The sequence below is a fragment of the Mirounga angustirostris genome, unplaced genomic scaffold (genome assembly GCF_029215605.1).
Source record: "Mirounga angustirostris isolate CCGP_5_RB_7025 unplaced genomic scaffold, mMirAng1.0.hap1 SCAF_3, whole genome shotgun sequence".
NCBI classification, from domain to species: domain Eukaryota; kingdom Metazoa; phylum Chordata; class Mammalia; order Carnivora; family Phocidae; genus Mirounga; species Mirounga angustirostris.
Window position 1 is genome coordinate 83,741,346 of NW_026991711.1, and position 14,886 is coordinate 83,756,231.

The window sequence follows — 14,886 nt, forward strand, 5'->3', positions numbered from 1 at the left end:
TATGTTTTTCTCATTTAGTACCCTGAATATATCATGCCAGCCCTTTCTGGTCTGCCAGGTCTCTGTAGATAGTCCTGCTGCCAGTCTAGTGTTTCTACCATTGTAGGTTAAGGAGCTCTTGTCTCAAGCTGCTTTCAGGATTTTCTCTTTATCTTTAAAATCTGCAAGCTTCACTATTATATGTCTGGGTGTTGATCTATTTTTACTGATTTTGAGGGGTGTTCTCTCTACCTCTTGGACTTGAATACCTGTTTCCTTCCCCAGATTAGGGAAATTCTCAGCTACAATTTTCTCAAATATACCTTCTGTCCCTCTCTCTCTTCTTCCTCTGGGACCCCAATAATTCTAATATGGTTTTATTTTATGGTATTGCTGATTTCTCGAAGCCTCCCCTCAGGGTCCATTTAGTTGTTTTTCTCTCTTTTCCTCAGCTTCCTTCCTTTACAGCATCTTGTCTTCTATGTCACTAACTCTCTCTTCTGTCTCATTTACCCTAGCTGTTAGAGCATCTATTTGCAGATTAGACTGCATCTCAGTTGAACCATTTTTAATTTCAGTCTGATTAGATATTACTTCTGCTCTAAGAGATTTTCTAGTGTCTTTTATGCTTTTTTTCAGGGCCCAGCTAGTAAATTTATAACTCTTAACCTGAATTGCAGCTCTGACATTTTATGTATGTCCATACTGATTAGATGTGTGGCAGAGAGTATTACCTCTGGTTCTTTCCTTTGTTTTGAATTCCTCCTTCTAGGCATTTTGCCCAGCGAAGAATGGATGAATAAGAGAACGAGAGCAAAAATATCAAACACAATCCAAACGAAATACAGAACAGACAAATCCGAAGGTTAGAAACCAAAAAAGGAAAGAAAAAGAAACAAAAGAAAGGAAAAAGAGAGAGAATATAATCTCCCAGGTGGACAAAACAGGGTGATCCATGTTGTCCTGGGAATATTTTGGTCTGTCAGAAGACACTAAATCCCAAAATTGTAAAGAAAGCCAAGACTTATATATGTATATACAAAAATAAAATTGAATACAGTGAAAGAACCCCAAAATGAAGAATATATCTATAAAATGCAAATGTAAAAATGAAAGTTAAAAAAAAACTTAAAGAGAGTTGATAAAATAAAAAATTAAAAAGAAAAAAAGGAAAATTCTAAAATGAAAGATAATAGAATCATGAGAAAAAACCTCGAATCCTATATCATATTTTCCCCTGGTGCTGGAGTTTTGCAATTCTGTGTGCGTGGTAAACTTGGTATTCCCCTGATGTTCCAGCTGGTCTCCTGGAGGAGGGGCCTGCTGTGCTGATTCTCAGGTGTCTCTGCCTGGGCGGAGTTGTACCTTCCCTTGCAAGGGGGCCCAGCTCGGTCAGTGTAAGCTGCTTCAGATTGTTCTATGTGGCTTTTGTTCCCTGAAGGCTTTCCCTGCTGCTTTAAAGGATGAAAATAAAAATGGCCACACCTTATCCCCAGCCCCAGAGGTGAAAGATCACCATCCCCTCTCTTCAGTAAACCCTCAGGGAAAAGCAGTCTTCAATTTTGTGTGCCCCAAACTTTGCAGACTCTTGTGGTGTACACCTGTGCGGATCCTCATAGAGGTGGGAGGAGGGTTGCCTTGGGCTTGCAGCTTGCAGGGCCCCCACACGGACAGCAGTCGCCCCATCGTGTCCTGGTTCACAGTTAATGGCAAACCAAGCTGAGAGTCCACTCCTGGGCTCGCTGACCGTAGCAGGTTTCCCTGCTCCAAAGCTTGGGAATTCTGCCAGCTCAGGCACCCCTGTTCTTTCTGAGACCCCGGGGATCCTGAGACCATACTGTCCCACCTCGGATTCTGCCCCACTCTGCCACCTGAGCACCTTTCAGGCAGGGATGTCCCTCACAGAAGCAGACTTCTACAAGTTCTGATTTTGCATTCTGCTGCTATTATCACTTTCCGGTAGCCAGCGTATGGAGACTCCCTCCCCCCACCATTTATCATCTTCTGATATATCCCCTCAGATTCACTTCTCCACATCTGCCTTGCATAAAGTGGTCACTTTTCTATTTGTAGAATTCCACCAATTCTTTTCTTACATCTCAGGTTGAATTCACACGTGTTCAAAATGATTTGAAAGTTAGCTAGCTAAATTCAAAGGACCAGATGAAACGAGGTCCCCTACTCTTCCTCCATCTTGCCTCCCTCTCTGTGCCAGTTTTAAATGATGCTTTTTTTGAGCCACAAGAAAGAAATCCCCCTTTTCTACAAGGATCAAGTTAATCTAGAGGTCCTTCTTAGAACTGTTATGTACTTGCCTAGGTTCACTCCCCAAAATGCCCTGCATGGCATTCATTATGAAGATGCTGATAAAGATACTACTGCCCAAAATGTCACAAAGTCCTATGTAGCACAGCGGGTACAACCCCAGATCTGGCTGAGTCCTGACTCCTTTGCCCAAACCAGGCACCTCCCAGGCTCAGCTACTTTCTGTCTGAAGAGTGAAAAGATCCTCCAAAGTTTTACTGTACTATTCTGAAATTCATTTTAACTGTTATGTTAACTGTAAGTAAAAATAACAAATAGCCACTCTGCTCAGGTGTAGTGCTTCCATCACCAGGATTGCTCACAAGTATGCCCACCACACATTAGCATTTCATTGATCCCAATACGATAAATTGATTTAGAAAAAGCAGCTGCCTGAGGAAGTGAAAACATACAAGCAATGAATTCATGACCTGGAGAAAAAAGAGCCTCTAAAAAGCCTATCACTATTCCTAATAAGAAAGTTAAAGACCATTTTGTCACTGTTCAAACTGCAGAAAGAGCTTGGAGCTTGGACTGCATACAAAATGGAAGCTGCCAACCTGAACAAGCTTCCAGAAATACAGTATAAAACAAAACAAGATCTAGGCATACAACCCTTCACAGAGAGATTCTCTGATTCAGAAGCACTGTTTTGACCAACCACATCCACTAAAAAAGGTGAAGTCCTTCACTCACAACCAATGAATGGTCAACCTACAATGCCTTTCATTTCTTCTAATGGAAGCCTGAGGCTACTGCTGCAGAAATCCCTCCAGCTGGCCCTAGGTCTCTTACTCATCTGAAGATGTCTTGTAACACCTGCCTGTATGTATGCTTTGTTAAAGATGATGAGATGACTCCAAGAAGCTCCTATGTATATGCACCTGTCAGAATGCAATGGAATGGTACACTTAAAATGTATGCATCTCGTTTTCAATTTCACCTAAAAAAAAAAAAAAAAAAAACCTAAAATAGAATTGCAAATACTAATGATAAGCACAGTGAACCAAATGGGGTGAAGTGTATTAATGTCAACTTACTTTGAAACACATCAAAAAACATGAGGCACTGCAGGTAGAGGGAAGGATACATATGTGATACAAGTAAAATGTTAATTTTCAAAATTGATTTTAGGGGTGCCTGCCTAGCTGTGGGTGGAACATATGATTCTTGAGCTCCAGCTTAAGAGTTCAAGCCCCACACAGGGGGTAGAAATTACTTAAATAAATAAAACTTAAAAAAAAAAAATAAAAGGTTTTAAAAGGTTTAATTGTAGGGGTGCTGGGGTGGCTAAGTCAGTTAAGTATCTGACTCTTGATTTCAAGCTCAGGTCATGAGCTCGAGGTCGTGAGAACGAGCCCTGTATGGGGCTCTGCACTAGGTATGGAGCCTGCTTGCCTGCTTAAGATTCTCTCCCCTCCCCACCATCGTGCACACTCTTAAAAAAACAAAAAAAAAAAGTTTAATTGTAGAATCTTGGCAGTCTACATGTAGATGTTCACTGTGAACATTTTTTCAGTTTCTCTGTATACTGAAAATATTCACAATAAAAATGTTGGAAAAACGGTCACCCACTATTATTACTAATGACAGCAATGATTTTTTTAAGATTCATTTATTTATATGGGAGAGAGGCAGGGAGTATGAGGGGGGTGGCAGAGGGAGAGGCAGTGAGAATCTTAGGCAGACTCTGTGCTGAGCACAGAGCCTGACATGGGTCTCCATCTCATGATCTTGAGATCACCACGTGAACAGAAACCAAGAGTCGGACGCTCAACAGATTGGAGAATGACCCCAGGGTAAGGCGTAATCTAGGATACCAGGTCCAGGGAAGACAAAGCAGTGCCCCAGCAATGATTTTTAATATATGTTATCATACTGCGTATTTTTTAACTGTGAGCTACGTCTTAATACTAAAACAGAAAATTTACTTTTTTCTTGTATAGGTACTTTCTAACCAACACTCAAGACAAATCGGTTTCAAGGAAAATAAACACGTCCCCTGTCAGTTAAAACTGAGTGTGCTGGGCATCTGGGTGCCTCAGTTGGTTAAGCATCTGCCTTCGGCTCGGGTCATGTTCCCAGGTTCCTGGGATCCAGCCCACGTCGGGCTCCCTGCTCAGTGGGGAGCCTGCTTCTCCTTCTCCTCCCTGCTCATGCTGTCTCTATCTCTGGCTCTCTCTCAAATGAATAAATAAAATCTTTAAAAAACAAAAAAACTGAGTGTGTGCCAGGCATCTTCCTTTTTTTGTTTGTTTTATATAGCACTAGCTCCAACGTTATCACACAGGAACACCTCAACAGGAAACTTAAAATGCATACACACACACCTCTCATAGTATCCAAAACTGACAAGGCCTCTCTAAAACTTATTAACCATTCACAATACAAAACCAAATACTGGGGCGCCTGGGTGGCTCAGGTGGCTAAGCGTCAGCCTTCAGCTCAGGTCATGATCTCTGGGTCCTGAGATCGAGCCCCACATTAGGCTCCCTGCTCAGTGGGAAAGTCCGCCTCTCCCCCTATTCATGCTCTCTCTCAAATAAAAAAAAAAAAAAACAAAAAAAAAAACCCCACACATTCACTGCACAGTCTTCTAAAAACAGTAATAGCTTTCCAGATTGTCCTTTCCTAAAAAGACCATCCATTCCAATGCAACACAGACAACAAAATGATTAGAACCTTTCTCCTTTCCCTCTCACCAAAAAAGTGAGTCACCGTTGGTTGACTTCCCTCAGGGAAAAGTACATGTCTAGGGCCACTGTTCTTAGACTGCTAACTGTGAGGTACCAAAAGCTTTTTATATTCAAATAGATCACATTTCTTCCAAAAGTACTGTATACTGCACAACATTTTACGTTAAGTTTCTCAGCATAATAGTTAGAAAATTCAGAACAACAGGGGCACCTGGCATGCAATTCTTGATCTCGGGGTCATGAGTTCAAGCCCCATGTTGGGTGTAGAGATTACTTAAATAAATAAAAACTTAGAAAAAAATATATTTAAAAAGAAAAAAAAAGAAAATTCAGAACATAAAATGTATGTGAAAAGGAAAGACCTGCACCAAGACACAGCTCAAGAAATTTCAAAACACTGGAGACAAAAATACTACAGATTACCATAGAGAAACCCAGCTTACAGTCAATCAAGCATCAGCAAGGTATCACAATTCTCAGCAGCAACAATGGAAGCTGGAAAACAAACAATGTCCTCAAAATTCTGGGGGAAATAATTGCTAGCCTAGACTTCTATAACCAAACTACTCAAGTATGAATGCAGAACAAAATGTTTTCAGACATGAAAAATCTCGAAATTATGACTCTCCTGTACTACTGGGAGACTACTGAAGGAGATCCTCCACTGAAACCAAAAGGTAAACTAAGAAAGACAAGGAATTGAACAGAAGGGAAAGGTTTAAGAAATCCCTGAGCTGGGGGCGCCTGGGTGGCTCAGTCGTTAAGCGTCTGCCTTCAGCTCAGGTCGTGATCCCAGGGTCCTGGGATCGAGCCCCACATCGGGCTCCCTGCTCCGCGGGGAAGCCTGCTTCTCCCCTGCTTCTCCCCTCCTTCTCCCCCTGCCTGTGTTCCCTCTCTCGCTATGTCTCTGTCAAATAAATAAATAAAATCTTTAAAAAGAAATCCCTGAGCTGTTGGAGAAGAATGACCCCAGAGTGAGGCATAATCTAGGATACCAGGTCCAGGGAAGACAAAGCAGTTGCAGAAGAAAATAGCCACACCTTCACTGAAGGATGCTCACAGGGTCACAGTAACAGGGATAGGAAGGAGGGAGGTTACCTTTAAACTAAGTGCATGTAAACCTTTAATTTAAACGAGAGAAAACAGATCCCATGACCCCACAACCTGGTAACATTCTAAGGCTTTTCTCTCCTATGTGACTGCCATAAGTGAAGTTTATTTTTTTAAACAAACCTGGGGTCTTACTTCATGGACATAATTCAAATATTCCCCAATTTATTCTCCATCCAGCCCTGCATGGCAACAACCAAGGAAGCTATTTCATCACTCTTTAACATTTCTCTCCCTTTAAAATGTATGCTGGTGGGTAGGGGGGAGAGGTTAAATAGTTCACGGGTATTAAGGAGGGCACTTGTGTTGAAGCACCGGGTGTTATATGTAGGTGATGAATCACTAAATTCTACACCCAAAACTGGTATTACACTGTATGTTAACTGGAATTTTAAAACTTGGAAAGAAAAAAGATAAATACCCCCCCAAATGCACGTTAATGTAGTGTTTAAATCATTTCTTAAATAGAGTTTACTACAAAGAACTGAATGTTTTCTTGAGGACTTCAGATGATCATTGCAAATATTATTATAGATACTCACGACTGTAAATGGGAGAAGAGAAGCCTGAATGTGCAGCCTCAGGGCCATGAGAGCCTGATTGTGTGCATGCTGCCTGCCAGAATCCTCAAATAACACAACTGCAGGAATATGTTAATTCATTATACAAATGCCAAAAATGAAATAAAATAACTTTCCCAGGAGTGACACAGCTATGATTTGAGCCACATCTAGCAAACTCCACACCCCAAACTCTTTCCAATATATTTCTCTGATTCCAAAAAAAGACAGCCCACTCATGTTGCACAGGTACTCAGCCTACTACACTTGTTCATGAGGATGAAATAAATGACACTTCCATCAGAATAATGGAATCTTTCAGCAAAAGACATGATATCTCATCACAAGGTTCTCTAAACCCTCACTGTGTCACACTTAGAAGAGCTAAGAAATAAGCAGTATTAGGATTGCCCAAGTGCTTTAAAAGCCAATCTCCACGAACACACCACCTGTACTACACATCAGCTTTGTCCACAAATCTGGTGCTGAGAGAACCAGCAGGCAGATTGAGAAAGCAGCAGAAATGGGAGACAAACTTCTTTTTGCTTAACCTTTTTATAGTGACAACTCTGGCTTGCTCATCAGGTAAGATAAAAATGCCCACTGAAAAGGAAAATTTTAAAATTCACAATATGAAACAATGAGCAGATCCCAGAAAAAGATGGGAGCACAGCTGTGGCCCAGACTCAAATCAGGTGGCTAAAATCACTGGGGGACGTTGGTGGAACCTTCAAAGTGCTTTTATTTTCTCATTTGCAAATTTCATATACATCTTTATCCCCAGCCTCTTCCCAGCTTATTTTTTATTCTCAGCTTCTTCTGTCGTTTACAAATTTCACATACATCTTTATTACCAGCTTTCCCTAAAAATCAGAGGGTCTGACAATACTGGGCCAGCAGTCAGGCAGTTGACAACTCTCTGCCATCTATCAGTGGATGCCCCTTTGTACAAAGCAGGCCCTCTTGGCAGCCACCATCCCCAATAATCCCATTACTCAACACCTGCCTGGTCCAGCTTCTTGGTTACAACAGCAACTTGAGAGCAGTCTTAGAAAAGTAGCAAGAAATGACTCATCTCCCAAAGAGAAGATGGATGACACTGGTTCTACAGGTTGGCCTGAGGCACCCCCAAAGGAGGAAGCTAACCAGGCCTAAAAACACAAAGCTTCCTCTTGGGGGAGCATTGTACACTCTGGGCAAGGATAACAGCTTTGCCAGCCTCAAACAAGCCTGAGGCTCTTTTTGTAAAAGAATATAAAAGAATTGGAAGCTTTTGGTATTTTTTTTTTTTTAAGATTTATTTACTTGAGAGAGAGAGAGAACACATGAGCATGTGTGGGGGACAGGGAAGCAGGACAGAACAGAATCCCAAGCAAACCCTGTGTTGAGCGCAGAGCCTGATGCAGGGCTTGATCCCACAACCCTGAGATCACAACCTGAGCCAAAACCAAGAGTTGGACACTTAACTGACAGCGCCAGCCAGGCACCCCGCTTTTACTACAATTTTACATTAACTTGTTGTACTCCAAGAAGAAAATGAATATAGGTGAGCTACCATGGAAAATTCTACAATGTGCCATTTTATGGTGATCTGCTAACAACTAATTCTTAAGCAGAAAAATGAACTTCAATTTATTCCTCCCATCAAATACAAAAACTAAACCAAAATGGGCAACAGACTTAAATGTAAAAGCCAAAACTATAAACTAGAAGAAAACAGGAGAACATCTTTGTGATTTGGGTTAGGCAAATATTTCTTAGAAATAACACCAAACACATGACCCATAAATGAACAAAACGATAATCTGAAAATCATTAAATTTAAAAACTCTTGCTCTTAGGGCGCCTGGCTGGCTCAGTTGGTGGAGCAAACGACTCTTGATCTTGGAATTGGAAGTTCAAGCCCTATGCTGGGTGTAGAGATTACTTATAAATAATCTTAAAAAATAAATAAATAAATAAAAACTCTTGCTCTTCGGGGCACCTGGGTGGCTCAGTCGTTAAGCGTCTGCCTTCAGCTCAGGTCATGATCCCAGGGTCCTGGGATTGAGCCCCACATCGGGCTGCCTGCTCCACGGGAAGCCTGCTTCTCCCTCTCCCACTCCCCCTGCTTGTGTTCCCTCTCTCGCTGTTTCTGTCAAATAAATAAAATCTTAAAAAACACACACACACACACACACACACAAAAACTCTTGCTCTTCTAAAGACACTGTTAAGAAAATGAAAAAAGCCACAGACTGGGAGAAAATAGCTGCAAATCATCTGTAAAACAAGTCTCAAACTGAACAATAAGAAAACAAACTCAAAAACTGTCATACAATAAAGATGTACACACTTAACCAAAGCCGTTACAGATGGCAAATAAGCACATGAAAAGATGCTCAACATTATTAGTCATTAGGTTAAGTTCAAATTAAAACTGAAATGAGACATTACTACACACCCCCTAGAATGGCTAAAATTAAACAGAATGACCATACCAAGTGTTGACATGGAGGTAAAGGAACTGGAACTCTCATACACTGTGGATGGGAACATAAAATGGTACAACCACTTTGGAAGACAGTTTGGCAATTTTTTACAAAGTTAAATATACACGTGCTTTGAGAACCAGCCACTCCCCTCCTTTGTATTTACTCAAGAGAAATGAAGCATATATCCACACAGACTTGTACAGAGCTATTCACAGCAGTTTCATCTTTAACAGCCCCAAACTGCAAATAATCCATTCGTTCATCAACTGGCAAATGGGTAAGCAAATTGTGGTATTTCCAAACAATGGAACCCCACAATAAAAAGGAACCAATTACTGATAAACACTATGGCATGGATGTTAATTATGTTGAATGAAAGCAGTCTGAAAAAGAAGAGTACATTCCATAGGATTCATTTATACAAAATTTTAGAAAATAAAGCAATCTACAGTGAGAGAAAACAGATCAGTGATTTCCTGGATATCCTGGTGGAGATTACAAAGGGGCAGGAGAAAACTTTTAGTGATGAGAGCTATGTTTACTCCCAACTGTGAAGGTGATACATATGTGAGGTTTATACACATTATATCAAAAATTATCTAACTATACACTTTAAATATGTACAATGTACTGTATGTCATCTACACCTCAAGAGAACTACTTTTAAAAAGTTAAACAACCTGAGAAGTTTTACAAAAAGAGATGGGTGGTGCCATTTAGCTGTTGAAGAATCCAGTAAGGTATAGTGAAAAGAAGGGCCATATGCACCCCAATGTTAGCAGCAATGTCCACAATAGCCAAACTGTGGAAAGAGCCGAGATGCCCTTCAACAGACGAATGGATAAAGACATGGTCCATATATACAATGGAATATTACTCAGCCATCAGAAAGGATGAATACCCAACTTTTACATCAACATGGATGAGACTGGAGAAGATTATGCTAAGTGAAATAAGTCAAGCAGAGAAAGTCAACTACATATTGTTTTACTTATTTGTGGAATATAAGGCATAGCATGAGGACATTAGGAGAAGGAAGGGAAAAATGAAGGTGGGGAAATCGGAGGGGGGGACGAACCATGAGAGACTATGGACTCTGAGAAACAAACTGAGGGTTTCACAGGGGACGGGGTGGGGGATGGGTTAGCCCAGTGATGGGTATTAAGGAGGGCACGTATTGCATGGAGCACTAGGTGTTATACGAAAACAATGAATCATGGAACACTACATCAAACACTAAACATAATAAAATAAAATTAAATTAAAAAAAAATCCAGTAAGTAACGTAATATTGCTGATCCCAGGGAAGGGATTTCCATAACTGATCCCAAAAGATAGGCATTTGTAGCAGGTACTCTAGGCCAGGTGGGAGAGAAAGAAAGAAAGTAAAAGCTGGCAAAAACATAAAACAAAAATATTTTGGAAAGAACCGGCCAATATGGCAAAGAACTAGATTTTTAAAGTTGAGAGTCTCGCCTTTACAGTCACAGGAAACCTTCATCTGAGAACACTACTCTGGTGTAAGCAGGGAGGGAACATGAACCAGAGGTGAAAAGGCTTGGGAGCAGGATAAGCAAGCCAAGGTCCTTGTCTGGGTGTGAGCTACAAGCTGAACAAATGCAGTCAGAGTAGGCATAGAAAAGGAGAAAGAGACAGAAGGGTCACAGAAGGAAGAATTTTATGATTAGCAAAATACGGAGAATTCAGGGAAAGGACACTACTCCTATCTCCTTTTCTGTCAAAGTTAACTGTGTGAGGCTAGGGGTTTCAAGGTGAAAAAAGTGAAGCACCCCAGCAGATCCATGAGGCCAAGACTTGAGGTCAGTGTGGGCCACCACTGCTGCAGGAGAATCACAAAGTCCAGTGTCAGTGAGTAAAGCCTGGAACAAGCCCACACCAAAGTACAAACTCACAGAGGAAAGTCCCACTCTCTTTACAAAGTTCAGACCCAAACCAAGTTAACTTTCAACTGTATCACTGATTTCTAAAATCTAAAAATATTCTCATGCATATGAAATAAGACTTTGTTTTAAAACCATAAAAGGGACAGCATAGGGAATATAGTCAGTGGTACTGTAATAGGGTTGTCTGGTGACAGATGGTAGCTACACTTGTGGTACGAATAGCATAAAGTACATCTGTAGAATCACTATCCTGTACACCTGAAACTAATGTAACATTATCACCCACACTTGAAAGAAAAAATAACAGAACTATAACCAGAGTGCTAAAACACTGGAGAGAAATCAGTCATCTCTAAAAACGTTAGCAACATGGAAATTCCACCTATTAACTAGGCAAAATGATCTTTAATTTCTAGTAATCAACACTATTTCATAAATACGTGTCCTGGCACTAGTCACCTGTAACAACGTATGATTAGAATAAAGATCTATGTTGTGGAAGAACATCAGAAATGCAGCGTCTGAAGTTTTACATGCAGTAAGAATAAAGTTTTTATCACACTCATCAACAAGGCTGAACTTATGAACCAAGAAATCAATTCAAACCCAAATCCCAATTCTATAACCACACTTCTCAAAACCTACCCACTTACATTCTCCCCCAGCCACGCAGACAAAGCACTTCTGCCAGCCAGCACATATACACTGCATACCTGTTTGGAAGGTAGGATTCGCTCCAGGGTACATGTTGGGGGAGTAGGCAGGAGCTGCGGCTGCATAGCCCATGGGGAAACCAGCTGGAGAAAAAGAACAATGGGATATCACCACCTGAAGGAGTAACATAATGTTACAACCATGGCTCCCACAGACCCAGTCATTCTTACCTTCTTCATCAAGCTCCACAGACTGACTTAAGGAGCCCAACAGTATTACATATGATAAGCAGTTTGTCACTAGTTGTCTCCTTTCCTCAGAATTGGGATGGGTCACAGATATCCATTTACAGATGAATAGATAAAGAAGATGTGGTATATATATACAAGGGAATATTACTGAGTCATAAGAAAGAATGAAATCTTACCATTTCCAACAATGTGCATGGAACATCGGTATTATGCTAAGCGAAGTAAGTCAACCAGAGAAAGACAAATACCATATGATTTCATTCACATATGGAATTTAAGAAACAGATGAACGTAAGGGGAAAGAAAGGGAAAATAAAATAAAATAAAAACAGAGAGAGACAAACCATAAGAGACTCTTAACTACAAGGAACAAACTGAGGGTTGCTGGGGGGCAAGTAGGTGGGGGGGGTGATGGGCATTAAGGAGGGCACTTGATGTAATGAGCACTGGGTGTTATATGCAACCAATGAATCACTAAACTCTACCCTGAAACTAATAATATACCGTATGATAACTTGAATTTAAATTTAAAAAAAATTTGGAAAGGATCACGAACATAATCAAGTCTTTTAAACCTGTAAGTAAATGCTTACGACTTCTTACAATTGAAAAAATACGCCAGAAAACTGAGAACGCCAAAAAATAAAACAAAAAAACAAACCTAAGCTGAAGTCAGGAAACTCCTAATACTTCTGGCAGTTTTATTGTAGATTTTCATCACATAATTTATTACTTAGCAACAGTAGTAAGAATGCTAAGAAATTGTGTGGTGAAGGGGCCATTAACTGGCACCACTGACACACGGAAATGGGAAAAATCCAATCTCACAACCCTCTTGCAAGCAACCTAATCTTTATTAATATAAATGAGGAATCCTTAATAACACTAAACCATAACCACTACTAATTCATGTGAATACAACAAAAACATCAACTAAGACAGTGTTACAGTCAAAATCCTGGCTACCAGCCATCCACCAGCAAAGGGGCCTCAGTTACCTGCTCCTGGCCTCCTCGGAGCCTAGGGACCCCTGTAAGGCCCATGCCCAGGCCTTCCCCTGACCTGTCTGGTTCACAGTTCAAAATGCTGCACTCATGTGACAGCTAAAGCATTAGAATCTACTTCCTTATATTCAGGGCACAGAGCCAACAAAGATGACCCACATTCCCTAGTCTTTACTACTGTCACAAACTAGTTGTGAAAACCTGTTAACTTCTCTTTCCCTCTTTCCCCTCACCTATAAATAAAGTTGAAATGGAAAGGCAGACTTCAAAAGACACTGTTGAGGACACTAGGGATATCTCAGGTACTGTGGTGGTTGAGAGTAACCGAAGTGAAAAAAACGTAAGGGTAGTAGGATAACATAAAGGAGAAAACGGAGTAGAGTTCAGAGTAGAATTCTAAAGGTCATCTTTGTGGGTCTGGATGTCATTTGTAAAGGTTTTGGATAAGGTGCCTTACAGGAATCCCTGCAGTCTCCAGCACAGCTTGGATGACCTTGCTCTGCTGCACCTCCTGCTCCAGCTGTCCTGTAGGTTCCATGGGCTCCTCCAAGGGCAGGGACAGAAGTGTTCAGTCCCACTGCTCCCAAGGAATCCCTACTTGCAAGTGCCCAGTTTTCACGTCATATACAAATCCTCTGCTTCGGAGTCGCCTTCTTCTTTCTCAAGACTGAACCTCCCCTACACCTCAGCAGAAGCTATTTTGAGTTTCCTTCCTATATTATTATTTTCCTTTTTGTCCAATTACTTAGAGAACTGTGAGGGGATCAAATGCTTACCAGATTCTCTCATTGTGAACATCAAGGACAGATTCCACTTGAAAGAGACCTAAAATGGCTATTTTTAAAAGACCAGGAAGGTGGTTTTCAATCTGTGTTCTATGAACCCTGAGCATTTCCTTAGAGGCCTCAACTATGAGCAGCAGGAGGCCAAGCAGGCTCTGGAGCCTGCCCGAAATTCACCCTGGGAAATGCTCTAACTCATCTTAGTACTAAGGAACCACTTACAAATCCTTTCTAAGGTTTCATTGTTAAAAACAAAGTTTAAGGGGTGTCTGGGTGGCTCAGATGTTAAGCGTCTGCCTTCGGCTCAAGTCATGGTCCCAGGGTCCTGGGATCGAGCCCCACATCGGGCTCCCTGCTCAGCGGGAAGCCTGCTTCTCCCTCTCCCACTTCCCCTGCTTGTATTCCCCCTCTCGCTGTGTCTCTCTGTCAAATAAATAAATAAAATCTTTAAAAAAAAAGAAAAGTTTAAAATACTACTGACCTAGGCTTCTGCAACAATTCCCTCAAAATCCAAACGTCCTCATCTCTCCATAAATTCTACCAATAAATCCTCCGGGGCACTGTCTGCTTCTGTACTTGTCTTGTGTCTAAGAGCTCCTGAAACACTACTATTATGTTTGCTTGGCCCTTCCTATCCTAGCCTTCTAACAGTGAGTTAACATGCTCTAAAATGAAAAAGAAAAGCCACATAACAAGTATTTAAAACAGCATTAATTAACCACCAGCAACAGGACATCCCTGCTTCTATGCCTGCGCACAGAAGTACACCACCCTCACACACCACTCACATACCACCAAATCCCACACATACACTTCCACTCTGGCCATATAAAACCCCCACATAGAAACCCTTGAAAGGACTATCTCCCTGGAGCCCCACAAACACTATTTTAACTGGTTGTAGCATCTTCTGTTTCTTCATTTTTCAAGAAAATTCTAACCTGCAGGGCTCCAATCAACAAGGTTGAGAAGCACTATTCCTTCCTATCCCTGTCAATCTTTCTGGCCACAGCACTGTCTTCCTAAAAATGCCCCTCACAGCAAGTACTGTGGACTGTTTCCTTCAACATCTGGTCTAGCTCCCTTCTAGGACAGAAACTCTGGAAAGCTAGAAACTACACTGCCCAGAAGCCTCTCTTATAAGAGACTATGTGATCCCAAATCCTAA

The 14,886-nt window shown here is 41.1% G+C and overlaps 1 protein-coding gene across 6 annotated transcripts in view; it reads right to left on the bottom strand.

Moving 5' to 3' along the window:
• The window catches only part of FAM168B (family with sequence similarity 168 member B), a 45,603-nt gene that overhangs the window by 17,575 nt on the left and 13,142 nt on the right, over positions 1-14,886 (bottom strand). For 5 of the 6 annotated variants that reach the window (XM_045869107.3, XM_045869106.3, XM_064586341.1 and 2 more), the window contains one exon: positions 11,741-11,824. In XM_045869107.3, coding sequence (XP_045725063.1) covers positions 11,741-11,824 — 84 coding nt within the window. Of the gene's footprint in view, positions 1-11,740; positions 11,856-14,886 lie in introns of all 6 variants that reach the window. The other variant, XM_064586343.1, reaches the window with a different exon arrangement.